This window comes from Procambarus clarkii, chromosome 8 (assembly GCF_040958095.1).
Source record: "Procambarus clarkii isolate CNS0578487 chromosome 8, FALCON_Pclarkii_2.0, whole genome shotgun sequence".
Taxonomy (NCBI): domain Eukaryota; kingdom Metazoa; phylum Arthropoda; class Malacostraca; order Decapoda; family Cambaridae; genus Procambarus; species Procambarus clarkii.
In genome coordinates this window covers 1,165,554-1,192,316 of record NC_091157.1, presented here as the reverse complement: position 1 = coordinate 1,192,316, position 26,763 = coordinate 1,165,554, and the positions used below count along the sequence as shown (strand labels likewise).

The following is a 26,763-nucleotide window of genomic DNA, read 5'->3' as shown; positions in this document are numbered from 1 at the left end:
GGGAAGGACTGGATGGTCGGGAAGGACGGGATGGTCAGGAAGGAAAGGATGGTCGGGAAGGACAGGATGGTCGGGAAGGACAGGATGGTCGGGAAGGACAGGATGATCGGGAAGGACAGGATGGTCGGGAAGGACAGGATGGTCGGGAATGACAGGATGGTCGGGAAGGACTGGATGGTCGGGAAGGGCAGGAAGGACAGGATGGTCGGGAATGCCAGGATGGTCGGGAAGGACAGGATGGTCGGGAAGGACAGGATGATCGGGAAGGACGGGATGGTCGGGAAGGACAGGATGGTCGGGAATGACAGGATGGTCGGGAAGGACTGGATGGTCGGGAAGGGCAGGAAGGACAGGATGGTCGGGAAGGGCAGGAAGGACTGGATGGTCGGGAATGCCAGGATGGTCGGGAAGGACAGGATGGTCGGGAAGGACAGGATGGTCGTTAAGGACGGGATGGTCGGGAAGGACATGATGGTCTGGAAGGACAGTATGGTCGGGAAGGACAGGATGGTCGGGAAGGCCAGGATGGTCTGGAAGGACAGTATGGTCGGGAAGGACAGGATAGTCGGGAAGGCCAGGATGGTCGGGAAGGACGGAATGGTCGGGAAGGAAAGGATGGTCTGGAAGGACTGGATGGTCGGGAAGGACAGAATGGTCGGGAAGGCCAGGATGGTCGGGAAGGACGGGATTGTCGGGAAGGAAAGGATGGTCGGGAAGGCCAGGATGGTCGGGAAGGACAGGATGGGCAGGAAGGACAGGATGGTCGGGAAGGACAGGATGGTCGGGAAGGACAGGATGGTCGGGAAGGCCAGGATGGTCGGGAAGGACGGGATTGTCGGGAAGGAAAGGATGGTCGGGAAGGCCAGGATGGTCGGGAAGGACAGGATGGGCAGGAAGGACAGGATGGTCGGGAAGGACGGGATGGTCGGGAAGGACAGGATGGTCGGGAAGGACTGGATGGCCGGGAAGGACAGGATGGTCGGGAAGGACAGGATGGTCGGGAAGGCCAGGATGGTCGGGAAGGCCAGGATGGTCGGGAAGGACAGGATGGTCGGGAAGGACAGGATGGTCGGGAAGGACTGGATGGTCGGGAAGGACTAGATGGTCGGGAAGGACTGGATGGTCGGGAAGGACAGGATGGTCGGGAAAGACTGGATGGGCAGCAAGGACAGGATGGTCGGGAGGACGGGATGGTCTGGAAGGACAGGATGGTCGGGAAGGACAGGATATGCAGCAAGGACAGGATGGTCGGGAGGACGGGATGGTCTGGAAGGACAGGATGGTCGGGAAGGACAGGATGGTCGGGAAGGACAGGATGGTCGGGAAGGACAGGATGGTCGGGAAGGACGGAATGGTCGGGAAGGACAGGATGGTCGGGAAGGACTGGATGGTCGGGAAGGACAGGATGGTCGGGAAGGACAGGATGGTCGGGAAGGACGGGATGGTCGGGAAGGACAGGATGGTCGGGAAGAACAGGATGGTCGGGAAGGACAGGATGGTCGGGAAGGCCAGGATGGTCGGGAAGGACGGGATTGTCGGGAAGGAAAGGATGGTCGGGAAGGCCAGGATGGTCGGGAAGGACAGGATGGGCAGGAAGGACAGGATGGTCGGGAAGGACGGGATGGTCGGGAAGGACTGGAAGGATGGGATGGTCGGGAAGGACAGGATGGTCGGGAAGGACAGGATGGTCGGGAAGGACTGGATGGTCGGGAAGGACTGGATGGTCGGGAAGGACGGGATGGTCGGTAAGGACAGGATGGTCGGGAAGGACAGGATGGTCGGGAAGGACAGGATGGTCGGGAAGGACAGGATGGGCAGGATGGGCGGGAAGGACAGGATGGTCGGGAAGGACGGGATGGTCGGGAAGGACAGGATGGTCGGGAAGGACAGGATGGTCGGGAAGGACTGGATGGTCGGGAAGGACTAGATGGTCGGGAAGGACGGGATGGTCGGGAAGGAAAGGATGGTCGGGAATGACAGGATGGTCGGGAAGGACAGGACGGTCGGGAAGGACAGGATGATCGGGAAGGACAGGATGGTCGGGAAGGACAGGATGGTCGGGAATTACAGGATGGTCGGGAAGGACTGGATGGTCGGGAAGGGCAGGAAGAACAGGATGGTCGGGAATGCCAGGATGGTCGGGAAGGACAGGATGGTCGGGAAGGACAGGATGATCGGGAAGGACGGGATGGTCGGGAAGGACAGGATGGTCGGGAATGACAGGATGGTCGGGAAGGACTGGATGGTCGGGAAGGGCAGGAAGGACAGGATGGTCGGGAAGGGCAGGAAGGACAGGATGGTCGGGAAGGGCAGGAAGGACAGGATGGTCGGGAATGCCAGGATGGTCGGGAAGGACAGGATGGTCGGGAAGGACAGGATGGTCGTTAAGGACGGGATGGTCGGGAAGGACATGATGGTCTTGAAGGACAGTATGGTCGGGAAGGACAGGATGGTCGGGAAGGCCAGGATGGTCGGGAAGGACGGGATGGTCGGGAAGGACAGGATGGTCGGGAAGGCCTGGAAGGTCGGGAAGGACAGGATGGTCGGGATGGACATGATGGTCGGGAAGGCCAAACAAATGCTTTAAGAAATATTAACATTTATATACAACAACTCAACATGTTAAGGGAGTCGTGTGGAACAAAGTGCAAAATATTAGCGTGTGATTAACATAGAGTTTTTATTCTGAACATTTTAACATTTCTTACACCCATACAGTTGTTTCAGTGCTTCTTAATATATATTCACGGATGCATAGCAAGAGGACGGATAGGTGGCTTGATGAATAGAGAGATGGATATATGAAACACTAGATGGAGTATATATGTGTGTGTAATTGAGAGAGAGAGGGAGGGAATTATCAGGGGAAAAGGCCAAGCCATTACGACTAAATAGCAATTGGAAGGGATCTGGATAAGGATTTGCGATGGGACGGGGGGTGGGGGAAAAGAAATGGCGCCCAACCATTTGGACAGTCGGGGATTGAACGCCGACCTGCATGAAGCAAGACCGTTGCTCCTCCGTCCAGTCCAAGTGACTAGATGGAGAGATGGACTGATCAATGGATACACGGACAGATTGATAGATTGATAGATAGATGAATAGATTGATGGATAGATGAGTAGATAGACAGATGGATAGATCGACGCATAAACCGATGGATATGTGGAAGACAGACACATACATACATACATACTTGGACCTATCCTGTTTCTGACATACGTAAATGATCTCCCAGAGGGTATAGACTCATTCCTCTCGACGTTTGCTGACGACGCCAAAATTATGAGAAGGATTAAGACAGAGGAGGACAGCTTGAGGCTTCAATAAGACCTGGACAAGCTGCAGGAATGGTCAAACAAATGGCTGTTAGAGTTTAACCCAAGCAAATGTAATGTAATGAAGATAGGGGTAGGAAGCAGGAGACCAGATACAAGGTATCATTTGGGAGATGAAATATTTCAAGAGTCAGAGAGAGCGAAAGACCTGGGGGTTGATATCACGCCAGACCTGTCCCCTGAAGCTCATATCAAGAGGATAACATCAGCAGCATATGCCAGGTTGGCTAACATAAGAACGGCCTTTAGAAACTTGTGTAAGGAATCTTTCAGAACATTATACACCACATATGTCAGACCAATCCTGGAGTATGCGGCTCCAGCATGGAGTCCATATCTAGTCAAGCATAAGACTAAACTGGAAAAGGTTCAAAGGTTTGCCACCAGACTAGTACCCGAGCTGAGAGGTATGAGCTACGAGGAGAGACTACGGGAATTAAACCTCACTTCTTTGGAAGACAGAAGAGTTAGAGGGGGACATGATCACCACATTCAAGATTCTCAGGGGAATCGACAGGGTAGATAAAGACAGGCTATTTAACACAAGGGGCACACGCACTAGGGGACACAGGTGGAAACTGAGTGCCCAAATGAGCCACAGAGATATTAGAAAGAACTTTTTTAGTGTCAGAGTGGTTGACAAATGGAATGCATTAGGATGTAATGTGGTGGAGGCTGACTCCATACACAGTTTCAAGTGTAGATATGATAGAGCCCAATAGGCTCAGGAACCTGTACACCTGTTGACTGACGGTTGAGAGGCGGGACCAAAGAGCCAGAGCTCAACCCCCGCAAGCACAACTAGGTGAGTACATACATACAAACTTACATACATACATACATACATACATACATACATACATACATACATACATACATACATACATACATACATACTTACATACATACATACATACATACATACATACATACATACATACATACATACATACATACATACATACATACATACATACATACATACATACATACATACATGGGGCGCTGGTGGCTCATTGGACAGCACACTGTATACGTAGTAGTGTGGACCGGGGTTCGATTCCCGGCGCCGGTGGAGACAATTGGGCACAGTGTGTTTCACCCTGATGCCCCTGAGATAGTTGCCTGAGAGTAAGGCAGCTGTTACTGGCTGCTTCCTGGGAGTGTGGGTGTGTGTGTAGGAAAAAGTAATTAAAATTACTCGTTGATTGACAGTTTAGAGGCGAGCTAAAAGAGCAGAGCTCAACCCCTGTAAGCACAACTAGGTGAATACATACATATATACATATATACATACAAATAGGGATCATAACTAACATGGGGAAAATCCCCCCAGACAGAGCCTCCCCAACTTATCAGAACTGCAAACAGGATGGCAACTTCCGGCCAGGAACCCCCAAGTTGATCACAGTGTGATAAATAAAAAATGCAACAACAATAATAACACCATCAGAGTAGTCACCCTCTCGTGCTGCCACTTCTTCTGACACTGCACTCAAATACAATGTCAGGCCACTCACTCAAATATCACCCGGAATAATACCTAATTTAGGAGAAAGAGATTAACGTCACTAAGATGAGAAACCAGGTGTTGTCACGTGTTCACACTCATGAAGTGAACACCTGTAGTCGCATGTTCACACCCATGAAGTGAGCACCTGTTGTCACGTGTTCACACCCATGAAGTGAGCACCTGTTGTCACATATTCACACCCTTGAAGTGAGCACCTGTTGTCACATGTTCACACCTATGAAGAGAGCACCTGTTGTCACGTGTTCACACCCATGAAGAGAGCACCTGTTGTCACGTATTCACACCCATGAAGAGAGCACCTGTAGTCTCGTGTTTACACCCATGAAGTGTGCCTCGAAGAAGACGATATGCAGCATCCGGGAGAGCCTTGTCGGGCTCTCTCGTGCACACAGACAGAGAAAAGTTGAGTTGAAAAACAGAGGTGCAACAGGTACTCTGAGAGAGAACTCTATCAACATCAGAGGCCCGAGACTAGTCAACACGCTTCCACTACACATAAGGGGCATAACTGGCCGACCCCTCACAGTGTTCAAGAGAGAACTGGATAAGCACCTCAAAAGGGTACCTGATCAACCAGGCTGTGAATCATACGTCAGGCTGCGAGCAGCCGCGTCCAACAGCCTGGTTGATCAGTCCGGCAACCAGGAGGCCTGGTCGACGACCCGGCCGCGGGGACGCTAAGCCCCGGAAGCACCTCAAGGTAACAGTGGCACATATTGTCTTCTCCTACCACCCCATATATATTTATATATATAGGGAAATTTATTGTACAAGATTACATGATTACAAAATGTGGCATTAACACATACACAACACAACCAATACTGTGCAAGTAAAATGAAAAACACGCCGATGGAAACACTGATAAATGTTACGGACATATTCGATCATTGTTGCATTCGATCACTTCTTTGAATTCCTCCGAAGTTGGACTCGTGCCCAAGATACAACAGGCATTTCCCCTCTGAATCACGACACTGAGGTGCTAGAACAAGAAACTTTTCACTCTCTGGTCCTTTGTAGCGCTGATAAATTTGTCCTCCAATTCCTTCAGGAACTAACAATGCACATTTCCCTCACGAACCGAGGGACTCCAAACCGATCAGAATAAAGCTGTAGCAGTGTGCCAGTCCTCTGTATTTGATGGTTTTCTGCGATTCCCTGAAAGAAGCAGCGCCGCCCTCTTTCGCCTGTGCTGTGGTAGAGGTAGGTACTTTCCATTGTGGCAGCGCATGTGTAGTCCCACACCACTTGCTTACCATCCTTCCAAGGAAGGATGGTAAGCTTTCTGGGTGCTTCAGAGGTTCGTTGGGTCTGAATAAGTGTGGTTCTCTTTGTGCTGGGCAGCGGGCCGTGGCGAGGCTCCTCTTGATGTTTTTTGTTGACTTCTTCATGTCTTCCAGTCTTACCCTGGGATTTACGACATACCAGACTATGACGACCATATTGCTCTGCCATCGCCATTCCACAGATGCATCTACGTTCGGTGAGAATGGGGGCGGCATGGCAAAGGGCAACTCCAATGCTGAGGGTGTCATGATTGAGGCGAGTTCCCAGGGCTGGATTGGGCACAGCAAATAAAAAAAACTGTGGCATGGAGTGCTGTTACTGCTAGGAGGCGGGCTTTGTTCTCAGCATCTGCATTTTCAAGCATTGTTGTGGAGGTCTTTTTCATTATGGGGCTATCCCAGTGGGCCTACTTGTGGTTTTTTAGGGCCTGTGGTCGGGGTAGAGGGTGTGCAATGGTTTTCCATTGACTGGCTGCTTCGATGAACTTGTGATCATGAGTTCCCGCTGTGTTTCTCATAAGCTCCAGTATGATCTGCCCTACTAATTCGTTGGCTGCTGTACATTCTGGAAGTGCTCCCTCAGTTGCCTTTCATATGCCTATATCCCCGAATCTCACTGGTAGTGTTGCTTGGTCCCACTGACTGTCATCTAAACCTTAGTTGAGTGCCTCCCTGAATATTGACTTGAGGAGCTCATCATTTTTAACTTCGCACTTGGAGGGGTTAAGAACGAAATCCACGGTCTTCCCCTTTCAGGGGCCATGGTAATAGGATATAAGAAAGTGTTGTAGGGTATTCATAATTTATTATCCTGATACATGTGAAAGGTTCTGCACCTAGGCCAAGTTTCAGCATCTCAGCCTAAATAGAGAAGGAGAAAAAAAAAATTTCAACAATGTTCAATTGATCTCACAGCCCACAATTGTGAACCAAAATCATTTCTACGACACTCAGCTATGACCTTACTATATAATAAAGATTTGGATGTCACATCATTATCCCAGATGTATTTAGTGCAATAATACAGATTTATAAAAGTTTCCCAAAAACGTATGCAACAAAATGAAGTGTATCATTATTTATAAAATCAATAAATCTACGTAGATAAGAATAATGACATCCGTTTATAGAGGCGTAAACTCTACATATAACGTGCAAGTTTCATGTAAATTGAATAATAAATAAAGGCTGTGAGAGCAGATCTAGTTGTAAAAGTTGGAGTTGCGTAGCGCGCGCGACAAGTTACTCTACTCGCGGTCACTCATGACAATGCGTGATTTACGCATTGCGGCCAGCTCGTACCTTCTATGGAGAGCTCGCATGCATCTAGCTTTCAATGCTTTTCTCTTGTTCGTTTGGTAAGTCATATTGCAGTACAAATAGCAAAAATAGCATGAGTTCTGGGAGATATTGTGAGAGCGCGTCAGCGATACATCCACTCTCCAAGAGACACACACAGTGACTGAGGGCCTGAGCCACGTACCACCCTCTCTCTCTCACGATACTGTTGCCAATGAGTGAGTTTATATTCATTTTATGCATAACATGTTATTTTCAACGCTATTACGAAAAATATGACTTCTACAACGTAAGATACAATACCCCGCGGCGCACTCACGCCGCGAGGACCAGATTCACGAAAGTTGCAGCGGGAAATTTGACTCTAATTACGTTATTTTTCAAGATATCATTAAACGGTTTGGACCACAGTGTTGCCAGAACGTTGTAGTATTTTTCGTAATTTTTCGTAAATATTCCATTTTCTTCGGATTTTCGGGTACCATGGCCCCTTCACCAGCTGCAGATCTTCCAGCAGGGAGTCTTGTGTGCCTACCAGAGTGCCATCATCCAGGAACCAGACATTGAGCTCATTTTAGTCTGTTTTTGATATCTCAAACCGCTATGCAAAAGAAGAAAGGTGCAATTGGTCTTCCTGTTGAATTCCGTTTGCTGAGGTGACTTTGTGTTCGCCAAACAGGAGGGTTGAGTCTATGCTGTAGCCTGCTGACACAAAGGGGAGAATGCTTGGGCAATGTTCCTGGATTGCGGTGAGGACTACATCCCTTTTGACCGAGTTGAAAGCGTTTTTGAAATCTAATTTTACTACTGCCTGGTCTTCAGTAAGAGAACTAATGTAGGCTCGTGCAGCATGAGCTGCTGCTTCACAACCTTGGGGGGACCCCAAACCCCAGCTGGTTGGGTTGCAGCATGGTGGCTGCTTCCATTTGGATACTTCTGACAGCAGCCCTTACAACTAGGCGGCGAAGGGTATTACCAACGGCAATGGGTCTGATCCCTTCCCCCTTCCTTTTCAGGGCACATAGAGATGTACCAAAGAAGAATGGTTTGATTTCATCAGGGATTAACCCGGCGAGGCAGTTGTTGACAAACATTGTGATTACTGTCAGGAGCGCCTATGCAGCTGGCCCAAGAACAGGGTTCACCATTTCCTTGACATGTTGAGGTCTTACCCCTGTATACCCTCCGAAGGAGCCCGGAGCAAATGAAACGATAGCGATATAAACCTCGGACTCGGACTCAGCACTCAGGAGCATCAGGCTCCTGAGTGCTGCTTTCCTCCTAGCTGGGTGGAACCTGGTAGTTCCGTATACCATGCGCCATGTCTAGGCAGATGCCTTGGGTGGGTGGGCACGTTAAGATGGTGGGTGGAGATGGGGATGCATGGGAGGCTGTGTGCTGGCATGGGCAGGGAGGGAAAGGCGTGATCGCCTGATCGTAGGAAGTAGGGGGAGGGGGAGTGAAAGACACCACACACAATACAGGGGAGGGGAAAAACACTTCACATTGGGGGTTGGAGGGAGGGTTAGGGGGGTGGCACTCGAGTCTTGGATAATTTCCTTTTATATCACTACACACTGGTGAATGTATTCTGGCTCACTGGGTGTGGTGCACTCAACACGATACTCGCAATGTCCACCACCGGGCTGTAATCAACTTATCTTTTTCAAACAATCATTGGCACACTGGTGACCCTCTCCCTCTCTTGACGACACCACATGTATCCGTCCACCCTTTCCTGGTGGTGGAGCCGCAGGGCGTGTGACGTAGGTGGACGTGGGGTGACGGTGGGCGAGGGGTGGCAGTGGGATGACGGTAGCCGTGTGGTGACGGTGGACGTCGGGTCAGCCGCCGGGAGTGGGTTGCTGGATAGACTGGCAAGACCTGCGTGAGGCTTGGAAAGGGAGGGGGGTGGGGGGTGCCCGCCACAGGCAGCGGTCACACACAATTAACATGAAGTTTCACTGATGCATTATGTTTAGCACTACAAACTCACTGTACATCTGAAAAGACACACATATTCACCTCCAAGCCTGCTGTAATACAAGCAGGTTTGTGAGCCTCCCCTTCTCTCCCTCCACTTGAGGCCTCTTCCTCGCCTGGAGGTTATTGTTTATGGTGGCACTGGGATAATCCTCGCCCTGGCCTGTGTACTTCCCCCTCCCTCGCACGCCTCCCGCCAAAAGAACACACACCTTTTTCAGTTGATTCTATTGCACTGCTGGAAAGGTAGGTTTCCTCGACCCACTTAGTCTTTAGCAGGTATTTACACAGACGTGAGTCGGTTCTTGGCTTCCTCAGGCACTGTTATCCTTATTGAAGAGGTAAAATTGAAGCACCCAGCCCGTGTGACCAAGATCAATGAATTTGATGGCTTCCAGGCTTGTGGGTCTGAACATTCTTATATGCGTAACCAGGTTTGAATTGCCCGATAATCGTTGGCAGGTGGAGTCATGTTATTACATGACATGTGGTATGACATGAAAAACTTTTCCCGGTTTTTATGAATCTTAATATCTATTTGGTATTCACTAATCGTACGATCAAGTCCAATTTAATAAAAAAAAAAAACTCCCCTGGTGCAGCAGGTTGTGTGAATTCGATTCCCTGCAATGATTGTGAGTCTATGCACCTTGGACCAACAGGAAATTCCTTACAATTGCGTTGGTCCCAACATGCTAAGAGTATTATAACTGCCCAAAAGTCTAGTGCATTTTATCTACACACAAGTTTGTGTGATCACACTATTAATTGGGAAGGAGCGAAAAGCATTACCAATTGCAGTGGTTTCGTGGAAGGGAATTTGATTGAGTCTGTCCAAATCTTCTCAAAGTTAGTACTGGTAAGTATAAACCTGACGCGGATTCCTGGTTCATCCTTGACGACGAGCAGACGTCTCACCTCCTCTGCCTGGGAACCGCCTGAGCACGTTCTGTTTTTGCGTTTTGGCTTTGCTACTGTTGTTTGGCATCCCTATTCAATCGTCCGGTTGTACGATGCCTGGCGCACATATCGTCTTGAGTCACGGGATTGTTGATAGATTTTTTTTTGACGTGTTCTGGCTGGTTCTCCCGGCGGGGTGACGGTGTTCGGGGGCCGGCTTGGCCGAGAGGTGTCGGGGGTTGGCGTTTAGGCTTGGCGTTTCACCTTTCCTGGCTTCGCGATTAACCCTTAACGGATACGCCGGGGCGCATTCGATCTCACAACCGTCGTCGCCTTTAAATCAACAACAACAACAAACCTGACCCATTTTTAAATTACAATATTTCACAACAGTTTAAGAAAAAACTCTGATTGGGGGTTCCCGTGTCTAATTACAATATTATAATCATAGGTGTTTGTTCAATTCAATTTCTTTCTTTATTATGCACCCCATACCCATCCCATGGGCGGTGGTGCAAAGGATTACAGAGGCACATAATATGTTCAGGAACTGAACCCTATAGTTCGTTTAGCTAAGGAAATAAAAAATTTTGACGCAAGTTACACAATTATTACTGTTATATATACATGTACACATACTCAAACATACATGTACATATATATATACATATTTAATCACCCTCACAAATACACACATCAATAATATACCAGGTCCCCCTGGTGTAGTGATAAGACACTCGCCAGGCGTTCCACGAGTGCTTTGTCATGGGTTCATATCCTGGCCGGGGAGGATTTACTGGGCGCAAATCCTTAACTGTAGCCTCTATTTAACTCAACAGTAAAATGGGTACTTGATTGTAAAAACGATTCTTCGCAGCGGAAGTCGTATTCCAGGGACCTGCCCGAAACACTACGCGTACAAGTGGCTGTACAAGAATGTAACAACTCTTGTATATATCTCAAAAAATATACAAAATATCTTTTGTATCACAAGTGATTCTACAAGAATCTCACAACAGTCACTATACAAGGCACTTTACATCTAGGGTGAGTCATACAGTTACTAGTCTTGCTGCACATCCACCCAACTGGGCGGCAGCTTTACAGTCATGTGCATGCATTACCTACAATAAGCAAATTTTGGATACTTCGCTAAGATTTCGGGCAGCACATCATTATGAATGAAGTACTTACACATCTCTTGGACACCATTGATGGTGTTATCTTTGAATTCCGTGATTTTTTCACATTCCAGTATATAATGACACAAAGTATGAGTGTTTGTTCAGTGAAGTTTTTTGTTTAATCTTTTATACTTAAGCGGTCATCTCTGATAACTTAATCCTTCTGACTATTCTAAACTAATCTATACCTGTTTCTGGATAAATCTTTACCTGGGCAAGGATAGCCAGGTCTCATTTTTTGGCCTTCACCTTCACGTTTGTATCGCTTAAGTCAGTCTGGTGTTGACAACGGCTTTGATCGACCGAAACGTTCATCTCATTTCCCATTTCTCAGCGGATTTTCCACATACAAATGATCAGTGTTTATATATATATATATATATATATATATATATATATATATATATGTATATATATATATATATATATATATATATATATATATATATATATATATATATATATATATATATATATATATATTAAATATGACCGAAAAAGTAAGATTAATAATTGTAACACGAATTTTCTCTATCTTTCTTACATTTCTTTTCACTGTTGATGGTAATTCAAAGATCAATTCTCCAAAATTCATTTTTATTTCTAGTCTGACGCGACACTTGAGCGCGTTGCGTAAAACTTATTACATTTTCAAAGACTTTAGTTTACAAACACACAACTGAAACTGAATAGAGCTTACAAATTTTCGAGTTTATATCTACATTTGGGTGATGTGGATGAGGTGAAAACAAACTTACAAAAATGGGTATTGAATGGGTATTAAATTCAAACACAAGACAGAACACGAAACAATGGGTATTGAGTGGAAGTAATTGTAGAAAGCCTATTGGTCCATATTTCTTGATGCTTCTATATTGGAGCGGTGTCTTGAAGTGGGTAGAATATAGTTGTGCATTAATTGGCTGTTGATTGCTGGTGTTGACTTCTTGATGTGTAGTGCCTCGCAGACGTCAAGCCGTCTTCTATCGCTGTATCTATCAATGATTTCTGTGTTGTTTGCTAATATTTCTCTGGTGATGGTTTGTTTGTGGGAAGAGATTATATGTTCCTTAATGGAGCCCTGTTGCTTATGCATCGTTAAACGCCTGGAAAGAGATGTTGTTGTCTTGCCTATATACTGGGTTTTTTGAGGCTTACAGTCCCCAAGAGGGCATTTGAAGACATAGACGACGTTGGTCTCTTTTAAAGCGTTCTGCTTTGTGTCTGGAGAGTTTCTCATGAGTAGGCTGCCCGTTTTTCTGGTTTTATAGTAAATCGTCAGTTGTATCTTCTGATTTTTGTCTGTAGGGATAACGTTTCTACTGACAATATCTTTCAGGACCCTTTCCTCCATTTTATGGGCTGTGGAAAAGAAGGTCCTGTAAAATAGTCTAATAGGGGGTATAGGTGTTGTGTTAGTTGTCTCTTCAGAGGTTGCATGGCGTTTCACTTTCCTTCTTATGATGTCTTCCACGAAACCATTGGAGAAGCCGTTGTTGACTAGGACCTGCCTTACCCTACAGAGTTCTTCGTCGACTTGCTTTCATTCTGAGCTGTGGCTGAGGGCACGGTCGACATAAGCGTTAACAACACTCCTCGTGTACCTGTCCGGGCAGTCACTGTTGGCATTCAGGCACATTCCTATGTTTGTTTCCTTAGTATAGACTGCAGTGTGGAAAACTCTGCTCCTTTCCATGACTGTTACATCTAGAAAGGGCAGCTTCCCATCCTTCTCCATCTCGTAAATGAAACGCAACACAGAATTCTGCTCAAATGCCTCCTTCAGCTCCTGCAGATGTCTGATATCTGCAGACAGGTACCTGATGTCAGACATCTACAGGAGCTGAAGGAGGCATTTGAGCAGAATTCTGTGTTGCGTTTCAGAGAGATTGAGCCTGCTCTTCCCTACCTAAAGTTACGTCAATTCTACAAGTATAAGATGCTACATTCAAGATACGTCACCGGTAGCACAAAACGTTTTGACCAGGAGGCAAAACGTACCCTAACACCCCCCAAATCCACACACCCTCCACGCCGGCCCGTCGTCAACCAGCAAACTACCCATCCCTGCCTGCCTGCTCCTGATTGGTGACTCGCCGACCACACACCTGCACCCTGCACCTCAGCGCCATCTACCTGAGTCGACGTCTGAGCCTGACCAGCCATCAACTTCAGAATATTCTTTGTACTCTTAGAGTTGACATCTCTCTCTGGCATACTAAGCTCTCAGGCTTTCGTATACTAAGGGAGGTCTCAGCTAAAGCCAATATTCTCAGCACCATCTCATCATTATATTATTTAATCTATTGTATTTTTGCATTTATCTTTGTTATTTATTTACACCAGTCATTTACCCGAGATTTGTCTTTATTTTCATTTATGTTTAAAGTAAATATATTAATTAAAGTTTCATTGTTCATACTTTGTGTTTTACGTGTTCCTCCCTCTAACTTACCACAGACAACAGACAACCAGTCTATCTTTTTTTGTAAGTGTGACCAGGCATTGACACCTGCCATTGGAGGACTGCCGAACATCTATACTCCAACACTTTCCCGTCACATTTAATGGGGGCCTGTCCAGGAGCTTCACTTAGGTACTAGTACCAGAACGTCAATTTGTGGTAAGGGTACTTCGCTTTGCTAAAGTTGCTTTTCAATATTATCATTAATTTTTATATTTATATGGTGCTGTGTGTATTGTGCATTCCGAGAGTAGCATATGGTAAGTGTGGGATAACTTTGGATTACGTGGTGATTGGAGGTCTCAGTCATTCTCTTAATTGGTCATCCCTCCCTCCGTGTTATTACTCGTGTTTACCACCTTTTGTCCCTAGGATATTTCTCATATTATCAGCAGATCATCATTGTGGTACCCTGGTACTTTGGTTTGTCTTCAGGTCAAAGCACCCTATCTTCTGCAATCCGACCGAAGGAGGATAAGAGGGCCATAGTTCTTCTAGCACGGACTACGTTGCTGAGTTGGGACCTCAGCAGCAGTTCTCGTCACCAGTTGACACTCGCACCCCTACACGTCGGTCAGAGATGATGATATTTACTTAGGTAGGGAATTAGCTTTCTTTTTACAGGCACAAAGTTCGCTAATTCTGTAAGTATCATATTCATTTAGTGGGAAACCCTTGCTTATGTCGTAAAGAGACTCGGCAATGTATGCCTACATTCTTGGACTACCTTATTCACTTTTGGAGCAATTAAATGTTTCATTTGTTTTAGAAACTCAGTTTCATTTATTTAGTAGGATTTTCTTGCCCTTATTCTCTTACATTGAGTACCGGGTACAAGATTTCCTGCGATTATGATTAACTAATCATTTACTATCCTATAATGAACATTAATTGTTAAAGATTAAAATTCCACAGGATAGTTACCAGTTGCCACGTTATCCTGTTTCTGACAGTTACCATATCACAACTATATTCATGTACATTTATTTGCTATCTTTCACCATGTTTCGTCTCCAATCTTTCCGTAACGATCCAGCAGGTGAAATAGGGACCTTATGTCGTGCCAAGAGGACTGAATTACAAACTCTTGCACACGAGTATCAACTAGATGTTCCCCATGGAGCCAACAAAAATGAATTACATAACTTAATCATGGATCACCTCTTAGATGAAGGAAAAATTGACTCTGAAACTCACGAAACTTATTCCATTGCAGATAAACATGATTTGGCAACTATGAAACTCAAACTAGAACTTGCAAAACTTAAGAGAGAGCAACAGCAAGAAGCTATCCACATGAAAGAAAGAGAGGTTGCCCTGGCAAAAGAAGCTCTACAACTGAGGAAAGAAGAAGCTGCAATAAGGAAAGAAGAGCAAGAAAGAGAGGCGGCCCTAAGGGAAAGAGAGACTGTAATCAGGAAAGAACAAGAACGTGAGACTGTGCTACTCAGAGAGCGTGAGCGAGTACAGTTTGAAGCAAAACATCGTCACTTGGAGATGCAACGTGAGCATGATAAAAAGCAAGCGGATATGGCTATAGAATGTCGTCAACGAGAAGTCACGTTGGAGACTACAGACCACACTCAACGCCAACAAGCTACCTCCAGTCTTCCAGTAAGTTTCAATATCTCCCATGCAAGTAAGTTAATGCCACCTTTCGTTGAGACAGAGATTGATGTCTTTTTTACCACCTTTGAGACCCTAGCTAATCAACTTAGCTGGCCTGCTGACCAATGGTCTACCCTTCTCAGAGTGCATCTTACAGGTAGAGCTGCAGTTACTTTCAGTACCTGAGAGCGTCTGAGAATGACTACCAGACCCTGAAGCAAGCAGTGTTGGACGCCTACCTTCTCTCCACCGAAAGCTACAGACGAAAATTCCGTGATCATCTTAAGGCAAGTACCACCACCTTTCTAGAATTTGCCAATACCAAGAAAAGATATTTCATGAAATGGCTGGAAGCAGCACATGTCTCTACATTTGCAGAACTCGTCAACCTCATGCTAGTTGAGGAATTCTTGGGACGTGTTCCCCCTTCCGTCCGTTTTTATTTAGCAGATAAAGAAGAAAACTACATCAAATGTGCGAAGTCGGCTGACACCTACAGCCTCATCCACCGGCTGACACCATCACCACCTCCCAGTAAGAAGTCTTGGTACAGTTACGATAAAGTGAGTACAGAGGAAGCGAGCTCACAATTGTATTGTAAGTATTGTAAACTCTATGGACATACCATACACAGATGTGTGAAGGCTCAATACAAGAGCAATGAATCTACTAAACCCAAGCAGACTCCTAAGTCCGGTAAGCCTGTGATGAATGTTGGTGTTCATGTTAATGATCTTTCTCTCTTCAGTAAACACCTGTATCCTGGAACTGTCTCTACCAACGGTACAGATTCGGAGGGATGTTTCAAATTGAAGATCTTGAGGGACACAGCGGCTCTTCAGTCCATTATCTTGAAATCGGCTGTGTCTAACGTCACCTACACCGGGGAAACCGTCCTTATCACTGACCTCACTGCTACCACTCCATATCCACTCACCAGAGTCCACGTGGATTGTCCCTTCGTGACCGGTGAAGTCCAAGTCGCCATCAGGAAAAAGCCTTTTCCCATGCCTGGTGTGCAACTTCTCCTGGGCAACGACTTGGCAGAAGATCTGAAACTGTCCAACCTGATCATCACGGACAAACCCGAGGTGTGTACTTCTGTAATGGATAATCCCATCTTTGAATATGTTACAGCAGAGGTCCAAGAAAGTGATCAAGTTTCTCCTCCGGTTTTGGTGACCACCCGTGCACAAGCTGCACGACCGCAACCAGCTGACTATACTGCTACCGCTGTCCCTCAAGACCGTCTGAATCTACCACCAAATCTTACCAAGTTGGAGTTCCGTAAGTTACAGAGGGAAGATCAATCATTAACACCATTATTCTTCCAGGCTGAGACTCAACCTGACAGTATCCCTGGGTTCTTCCTAGAGAATGAGTTGCTCTACCGCAGATACAGACCCAGCAAGCTGAAGGAGGATGATGATTGGGCCAATGTTGAACAACTAGTGATTCCCACCAGCATACGGCCCGATATTCTACACCTGGCCCACTGAGCTCTTTCTCACTATGGTTTCAACAAAACCTACCACGGAATCAGACAAGACTACTACTGGCCAGGTATGGTAAAAGACGTTAAAAAGTACGTACAACAGTGTCATACATGTCAGATGGCAGGTAAACCTAACATCTCTATTCCCCAGGCTCCACTAAAACCCATCCAGGTGCCTGGGAACCTTTCCACAGACTCATCATAGACTGTGTTGGTCCTTTACCCCGGACCAGTTCTGGCAACGCATATATATTAACTATCATGTGTCCTACCACCAGATTCCCCATAGCAGTTCCAGTAAAGAACATTACGGCTGCTACTGTGGTGAAACAGCAGCACATGTCTCTACATTTGCAGAACTCATCAACCTCATGCTAGTTGAGGAATTCTTGGGACGTGTTCCCCCTTCCGTCCGTTTTTATTTAGCAGATAAAGAAGAAAACTACATCAAATGTGCGAAGTCGGCTGACACCTACAGCCTCATCCACCGGCTGACACCATCACCACCTCCCAGTAAGAAGTCTTGGTACAGTTACGATAAAGTGAGTACAGAGGAAGCGAGCTCACAATTGTATTGTAAGTATTGTAAACTCTATGGACATACCATACACAGATGTGTGAAGGCTCAATACAAGAGCAATGAATCTACTAAACCCAAGCAGACTCCTAAGTCCGGTAAGCCTGTGATGAATGTTGGTGTTCATGTTAATGATCTTTCTCTCTTCAGTAAACACCTGTATCCTGGAACTGTCTCTACCAACGGTACAGATTCGGAGGGATGTTTCAAATTGAAGATCTTGAGGGACACAGCGGCTCTTCAGTCCATTATCTTGAAATCGGCTGTGTCTAACGTCACCTACACCGGGGAAACCGTCCTTATCACTGACCTCACTGCTACCACTCCATATCCACTCACCAGAGTCCACGTGGATTGTCCCTTCGTGACCGGTGAAGTCCAAGTCGCCATCAGGAAAAAGCCTTTTCCCATGCCTGGTGTGCAACTTCTCCTGGGCAACGACTTGGCAGAAGATCTGAAACTGTCCAACCTGATCATCACGGACAAACCCGAGGTGTGTACTTCTGTAATGGATAATCCCATCTTTGAATATGTTACAGCAGAGGTCCAAGAAAGTGATCAAGTTTCTCCTCCGGTTTTGGTGACCACCCGTGCACAAGCTGCACGACCGCAACCAGCTGACTATACTGCTACCGCTGTCCCTCAAGACCGTCTGAATCTACCACCAAATCTTACCAAGTTGGAGTTCCGTAAGTTACAGAGGGAAGATCAATCATTAACACCATTATTCTTCCAGGCTGAGACTCAACCTGACAGTATCCCTGGGTTCTTCCTAGAGAATGAGTTGCTCTACCGCAGATACAGACCCAGCAAGCTGAAGGAGGATGATGATTGGGCCAATGTTGAACAACTAGTGATTCCCACCAGCATACGGCCCGATATTCTACACCTGGCCCACTGAGCTCTTTCTCACTATGGTTTCAACAAAACCTACCACGGAATCAGACAAGACTACTACTGGCCAGGTATGGTAAAAGACGTTAAAAAGTACGTACAACAGTGTCATACATGTCAGATGGCAGGTAAACCTAACATCTCTATTCCCCAGGCTCCACTAAAACCCATCCAGGTGCCTGCGGAACCTTTCCACAGACTCATCATAGACTGTGTTGGTCCTTTACCCCGGACCAGTTCTGGCAACGCATATATATTAACTATCATGTGTCCTACCACCAGATTCCCCATAGCAGTTCCAGTAAAGAACATTACGGCTGCTACTGTGGTGAAACACCTATTGAAGATCTTCACCCAGTATGGATTTCCAAGAGAGGTTCAAAGTGACTGTGGTACCAACTTCACCAGTGGTCTCTTCAAGAAGACACTGGAGGTGTTTAACATCACACAGGTACTGTCCAGCCCCTATCATCCTGCTTCACAGGGTTCTCTTGAACGTAGTCGTCAGACTATTAAAGCACTCCTAAAGAAATTATGCAATGACACCTCGAAGGACTGGGATAAACAACTTGATCTCATTATGTGCATTTTCAGAAGTCTCCCCAATTGTTTTCAAGTCTCAAAACTTCAAACACATTCTAGAGAGAGTACGTAAATTTGCTAATGACAACCTATTGAAAGCCCAGGAGAGGATGAAGGCTCATTTTGACCAAAGCAGCAAATTAAGGAAATTTAAACCAGGAGACTTCGTGTTGGCATATTTTCCTATCCCAGGTTCTCCATTGCAAAACAAGTTTTCAGGACCCTACCGCATCAAGGAGTGCAGAAACAACCACAACTACGTTCTTGTCACTCCAGATAGGCGGCGGAAGACCCAGTTGTGCCACATCAACCTCCTGAAGTAGTATCAAGGTATTCCCCCCGCTGTGTTGGTATCAGTCTCTACATTTAAAGGTCCATTCCTCCACAGTGAAACCTGACTAATCGATTCGGATCCACTCGTGGAGAAACACCCAACTTAACACAACTGACAGCCAATCATTATTATGGTAAACCTAACTGCTGGTGTACAAAGGGGTCACAGGAGTTCCAACCTGATACTCGGGTAATGATGATGCACAATAAATCCACAATGGCACTGTCAATGAGACAAGCAATAATCATGCACAATAATAATGTCACACAATAACTAAATGTGTGGTGTATGTAAAACTCACATTGACAGACAAGTGTAATGTCATGATACCACACAGATAAACATGCATACACCGTCAGGTGTCTCCAGCAATATCTAGGTCAGATATGAGAAGGGAGAGCTGTGGTTGATCCCTCAGATCAACGCACAGACAGACACAATAAGAAAACACAAGATCTTGTACTTACAGGACCTCTCCTATTCACTCACTCAGGCACATTTATGAAAGAACTCATAGGTGGCCTGACAGCTGGCTTTGCTCGTTATGATGTGAGACCATTGACGACAGGCTTTCCAAACAAACTGTACTTGACACGGAGGGTACTCACAGGAGGGCGTCCTGTATGCCTAACAGACAGACACACACACACACTTGATGGCACTGGCAGTGAGTAAGATGGTGCCGGGTGGTGACGTCATGTAGTAGAGTGAGGCAGGGCGAGTGGCAGCTTGAGGTGGCTTAACGCTCTGTAATGGGTGGAGGCTGGTGGCAGCTGATTATATGGTACCATGCGGTGCACTGTGGTAAGAGTCACACACAGATTACTTAAGCAGTGGCACTAAAGTCACTTTAGGTCACTCACAGACGCTCTCAATTTGTCACCAAGGGTTACCTGATACCAGTCTGTCTTGCTCTGGTAATTTGTCACTCTAGAAGGCTTCTAAACAATATAGTCATGATCATGATTCTGGGCGAGCGTTGGTATATCGAAAAGGCGCTGAGTTTAACTCGACGGTGAGGAATGGATGGTATTCTGTTGCTGAATAGACAGAAGGACACGACCGTCATGTACGGACTTCCTTGCGTGAATACTCTTGCCAGCGGTTACAGGGCTCCTCATGGGTAGCACAAACACAAGGTCTAAAAGTGACCAATGGTGTAGCAGGAAAGGTGCCGGAACCAATGATATTGATCGTTACATGATCGGTAGCAGAGATGACGTCATGAACACATCACGACCACGTCACAGTTGTTCTTTTCCATTGTGCCGGTTGAGGCTGACCCCCAGCGGTCAGGTCTTTTCTGTCGTTTCGCTGGCTTCCCCTCTCTACCACGCCTTGCCCCTTCCACTGTGTGCTTCCTGACTCCATGCCATGGATGCTTAATTCCTCTGAATCTAATTTACCCTTGGGCATACGGTGGCCTCCTTATTATAAAAGTATTCCTGGTTATGTGGGCATCCTGGGGACACCCCGCATGACAGTTTACATCCAGGAGTTAACAGAGACAGTGTCCTGTGCATGACTAGGTGTATTGTGCACCGCAATGAGATAATCAAATCAGCTGTGGGATATCTTGAGAGACCATACTCTCACATCACCCCTCAACTAAAGAGCGAGCTCCACAGAGTGGTGACTCATTATAACCTCACACCGCTGACTTATGTGCATGTACTCTGAGTGCACAAGGTGCGGCTGTGTCTAGCAGATTCCGTATCCTATACTGCTAGGTGGGGCGGGTCCTCGTCTAGACTATTCCCTTCTGTAAAGTGAGGAATTTCTTCTTTCATGTAGCGTAGCTCCAGCTCTGGGTCGGCTCAACGCCTTGAAACCCACAATGGTCCTAGTCTGTCCACTGCCTCTCTCCACCTGTGTCATGCCTGATACATCAGAGACACACTGGGAACCAATGTCCGGTGATTCTTTTGCATTTCCTCGCTTACGTCTTCCTCGTTCGACGTCTCGCTGATCACGCCTGACCTACTCAACCAGTCAGCACCTACGTTGTCGGCTCCTTTTATGTAAATCCCATGAAATGTGAACTGTTGAAGGAACAACACCCCAATGCATTATTCTAGGATTTGCGTTTTTAACAGTGCCTATGGGGTTGGTGATCTACCTGAAACGTGAAGTGCTTACCCGTAGAGACACGGGTAGAATTTCCTTACTCCCACAACAACAGCAAGGAGTTCCTTTTCTACAGTGGAGTACTTCTGCTCAGCATCGCTCAATATACGACTGGAGTATGCAACTGGCCAGATTTCACCGTTGTACTCTTGCATGAGTACAGCACCAATACCTGTATTTGAGGCATCTGTCTGTAGGATGTGCTCCCTGGTAGAATCTAGTAGTCTAAGATTGGGAGCTTCAGAGAGCTTCCTCTTGAGCATTGAGGATGCTGAGTTCTCCCTTTCTGTCCAATATACTCCAACAAGTGCATTCTTCTTGGTTAGGTTAGTTAGTGGACTTGCTCTGGACGTGAAATTTGGAATGAAAGTTCTATTGTACCCTACAAGTCCCAGGAATGACTTAACCTGAGTCTTGGTGGCGGGTGGAACGGCTTCACTGATCTTGGTGATCTTCTCAGACAGCGGCCTGGTGAACCCTCCCCCTATCACGTGACCAAGGTACCTGACCACCTTGCACCCCAACTCACACTTAGTGGGTTTTGCAACCATTCCTACTTCTTGTAGTCTTGCCAACACCGGCCTTAGCAAGGTCAGATGTTCTTCCCACGTAGCAGAGTGGATGAGCACATCGTCCACGAACACTTCTACTCCAGTAATTCCCCCCAAGACCTTGCGAACAGTTCTCTTGAACACGGCTGGGGCGTTCACCAGTCCAAACGGGAGGACTTTGAACTGGAAGAGACCTTCGCTTGTCATGAAGGCAGTGCAGCGCTTATTGTCTTCATCTAGTGGAGTCTGCCAAAATCCTTTTGTCAGATCAAGCTTGAAGAAAAAGCAACTTGAAGCTAACGTCGAGAAGATCTCATTTTGATTGAACATTGGTTCAGCATCAAACTCTATGATGGAGTTCAACTTCCTGAAGTCGAGGCAGATGCGCACACCTCCCCCAGGCTTCTTCACTAACACCATCGGGCTTGAGTACGGTGAGGTCGACTTCTCTATTACTCCCGCGTTAATCATAGATGCCAGTTCTTCTCTCACCTGTGGTACAAGGTGATGAGGAACATGATATGGTTTTGTTCGTACTGCTTGCTGCTCTAGCAAAGGTATGCTGTGACCCTCTATCTTTGCTACTTTAGTGACGTCAGAGAGTACCTGCTACCAGTCGAGTAACCTGGTCGACTTGATCTTCAGACAGCTGATCATCAACCTTAACATCTCGGTGTGTCTCATGCTGTTGTTTATTCAAGAGATCCGGTTGACCTACCTCCTCAACGTCTGTTATCACTGAAACATTGGCGATCATTGCTAAGCGCAGGGGGTGTTCGGTCGGTCCTGTCGATGTCGAGCTATGTGGTCCTCTCCTGTTCTTACGGCTCACATGCTTCTTCAGCTTTGTGGATCAATCTACAGGTGGGTCCTCGTAGCGTTTGAGCATATTGACGTGTACTTCTTCTTCTTGGCACCATCGACGTCGAGCACATAGTTTAGCAAGTGCAAGCACTCCACTACCGTGAATGGGCCCTTCCACTGCAGCAAGAGCTTGTTCCTGCTGGTGGGCAGTAACAAAAGTACCTTGTCACCTACACTGAACTTGCGTTCTTTTGCTTTTTTCACCTTTGCAGACACTCCCTGAATGTCGTAATTTCAAGGGTTTTCCTGGGCGAATCGGCTTGTTGCTCTCTGATCTCGTAGTGACAGTTGCCACGAGCGAGTTACCTGTTAATGGAGTTGCTGTCGCTTCAACCATGGGTTTTGCTTCTCCCTCCATTACTTCACAGATTGCCTTTTCTTCCTTATTCTTCCCCTTGTTTTTCAGCTGTGCGGAGGTGTGATCACTCCCTGTGTCGTCACCCCCGGGTGAGTTACCCGTTTCCCCAGCTAACTGAGGATGGCTGCACGCAGTTGAGGCAGCTTCCTCACTCTCCCCCGTTTTCTTTGAGGATGGGTTTGGGCAGTCAGAGACTCCTGGGGACATTCACCAGTAAAAGACCATATACAGCACGTTCCTGTTGAACGGCACGAATTTTTCCTTTGATGTATGGTACGTCGACCCACACATACACCTCCACCATCTCCTTAGCATAGCCATATGAGGATTGGACATAGATGTGTCTACCTGTCTCAGATCCTGGCGTTACAAAGCTTTTTCTCATATTTAGGTGGTGGTGCTATTGTCACGGAAGATTTTCGCCAATTTTCCGTTAACATTTCCGTCCACCACTTCAAGGGTCTAAGTTAGTGGATTCTTTCCAATGTTGGGATGTTTCTTACCACTTGAGCTCACACCTGCTATGTAACCTGGCTTCGGTTATGCCTTGCAATCAGCTGCCCGATGACCTGGCTTACCACAGTTGTAACACTTGTGCACATGCCTGTTGGAGGAATTTCCCTCCCCCCTCCCGGCACACCAGTCTTTGGCTTAGCTCCTTCGCCAATACCTGTAGCATGATGCTTCTCGTGCGGCTTCACACCTTTCACCTGTCTCCTGGCCCCAGCCCACAGATCAGCTTGCTTGGCCATAGACAGATTTGACACAACCTCCTGCTCTTTGAGCTTGAAGAGGAGAGACGATTTGCATGCTTCTAAGAACTCCTAAGTTCTACGTGAACTTAGGAGTTCTAAGTCGTGAACTTCTAAGTTCACGAATCATCAGTTGATAGAACTCCCTGCTCCCAGGAGCAGTTTCCATGAGTTCACAGTAACGGTTTAGACTCGATTGTAACCGCTATAACATGAGCACAAATGTCTCCCCTTTTTGCAGTTGAGCCCTACAGAAATTCTCTAACATCCGGTCTGCAGTGATGCCAAAACCGTTCAGCAGCGCTGTTGTCAATGCCTCGTAATCTCCGTGCTAGTGGGAACCCAGACTGTGATAAATTTTTAGTGCCCTACTCTTTCTCAACGCACTAAGAGCAAGTGCCCACTTTGATCTTTCCCACCAGCAATCAGCGGCGTGACCTTCGAAACGCTTGATGTATGCATCCATCGAGTCGCCCATCTCATCAAAGTTAGCTAGTTTGGTTAGTTTGACAGTCTTACCTTGTTCAACGTTAATCTATGCTGAACGGCCGCTTGTCTGGTCATCCTGCCTCGCTTTCAACTGCATGAGAGCTATGCATTCAGTACTCTCTCTGTTCTTCTTATCAGTCCAGAGTTTGCTTTCCCTGTTCTGCTGATCGGTCCAGAGTTTCATAGCTTGCTCAGCTACTTTATTCCCTTAGAATTCCAACCCCCTAACCTTGTTACGGTATTCCTCTAAGGTGAATAAGATTCTTCAAAGTAGAAACCCCCACAGATAGATTCCCGCACGACTCCATTTTCTCTGGCAGTGTGCGTGATACTAGTGACATCATTCTCGGTGACGTCACCCACAGGGGTCTCTACCACCAAGTTGTCTCTCACCGGGGTCTCTCCCACTGTGTTATCTCTCACCAGGGTATCACCACCGATAGGCTCATCCATTATGATAAGACTCGTGCACGCCACCTCAGTACTACTCTGCATGTGTGCATGTGTGCTCCCCTCTTCCATGGCCCTCAAGTGCTACTCCACTCATTCCTTACACTTTTGCTCAGTAAGAGTGTCATAGTCGTCAGGTCTACAAGCAGTCATGGTCAAGCAAAGATACAGGTAGCGCTGTTTGAACTCTCCACACTCATACATACTGGTGGTGTGTGTACCTAACAGGGCATTAAACGTCCTCTTAACTAAAACTGCTCGTCACTTTTGAATTTTCAGGGAAATTTAAGTGCGAAACTTTACAACCTAGCTCCTAGGTTCCAACTAAGTCAATCACGTTGGGCACCATAAATGGGGTTTTCTATTTTACTTCCCCGACTGCAATGAGTATGTCACCAATGTACTTACGGAAGACGTTTCACGAAGCTGTCAGAAATACGACAGCAACTGTACAGGGCCTGGGAGCAAGGTCGAGTTAGAGTCCTTGAGGGTCTCTTCTCAGACTAGTCTCACCTGGTCCTGATCCACGTTGATCGTTGGAATCTCCTCAATACTGGAAACACTTTAAGGTCCTCATCACATTTGATGTTTAGTGAATAATAGCAACTCTGTGTTGAAGACACCTGGAGTTGAAGGCTGAAGTAATAGTTAGCATGATGCAGAAGTGGTTCAGTGGAAACACCACTTAAAGTTTACCAGTAGTTTATTTACAAACTTAACCACTAACACAAAGGGTGCTTGATTTACTTAAGATAGGCGTCAAAAAGGCTATGGTTGCATTAGCGAGACTCTTAATGTCTGACTAATCGATTCGGATCCACTCATGGAGAAACACCTAACTTAACACAATTGACAGCCAACTCTTTTACGATTCTTACACGGCAAACCATTAACACGGCAAATGGGTCACAGGAGTTCCAACCGGATACTCAGGTAATGATGATGCACAGTAAATCAACAATGGCACTGTCAATGAGACAGGCAATAATCATGCACAATAATAATGTCACACAATAACTAAATGTGTGGTGTATGTGAAGCTCACATTCACAGACGAGTGTAATGTGATACCACACAGATAAACACGCATACACTGTCGGGTGTCTCCACCAATACCTGGGTCAAGTATGAGAAGGGAGAGCTGTGGTTGATCCCTCAGATCAACGCACAGACAGACACAATAATAAAACACAAGATCTTGTACTTACAGGACCTCTAACATTCATTCACTCAGGCACATATATGCAAGAACTCATAGGTGGCCTGACAGCTAGTTTCACTCGTTATGAAGTGAGACCATTGACGACAGTCTTTCATAACGAACTGTACTTGACATGGAGGGTACTCGCAGGAGGGGGCACGCTGTATGCCTAACAGACAGACGCACACACTTGATGGCACTGGCGGTGAGTAAGGTTTTGACAGGTGGTGAGGCAGGGCGAGTGGCAGCTTGAGGCGGCTTCACACTCTGGACTGAGTGGCGGCTGGTGGCAGCTGATTGTATGGTACCATGCGGTGCACTGTGGTAAGAGTCACACACAGATTACTTAAGCAGCAGCACTGTCACTCTAGGTCACTCACAGACGCTCTCAATTTGTCACCAAGGGTTACCTGATACCAGTCTGTTTCGCTTTGGTTATTTGTCACTCTTGAAGGCTAAATAATATAGTCATGATCGCGATTCCGGGCAA

At 46.6% G+C, this 26,763-nt stretch overlaps 1 protein-coding gene across 1 annotated transcript; it reads left to right on the top strand.

Moving 5' to 3' along the window:
- The first annotated feature begins 6,375 nt into the window (after positions 1–6,375).
- On the top strand, positions 6,376–17,098 carry LOC138359445 (uncharacterized). Its single transcript, XM_069318600.1, has 3 exons — positions 6,376–6,445; positions 15,208–15,630; positions 16,974–17,098. Exons 1-3 carry the CDS (start codon positions 6,376–6,378, stop codon positions 17,096–17,098), a joined length of 618 nt encoding a protein of 205 aa, XP_069174701.1.
- Positions 17,099–26,763: the final 9,665 nt, after the last annotated feature.

Coding starts and splice junctions, on each gene's coding strand:
- LOC138359445 (XM_069318600.1), top strand. CDS start 6,376: ATGGCAAAGGGCAACTCCAATGCTGAGGGTGTCATGATTGAGGCGAGT. Junction 6,446..15,207: donor CCAGGGCTGGATTGGGCACA/GCAAATAAAAAA, acceptor ATTCCATTGCAG/ATAAACATGATTTGGCAACT. Junction 15,631..16,973: donor TTTCAATATCTCCCATGCAA/GTAAGTTAATGC, acceptor GGTTCTTCCTAG/AGAATGAGTTGCTCTACCGC.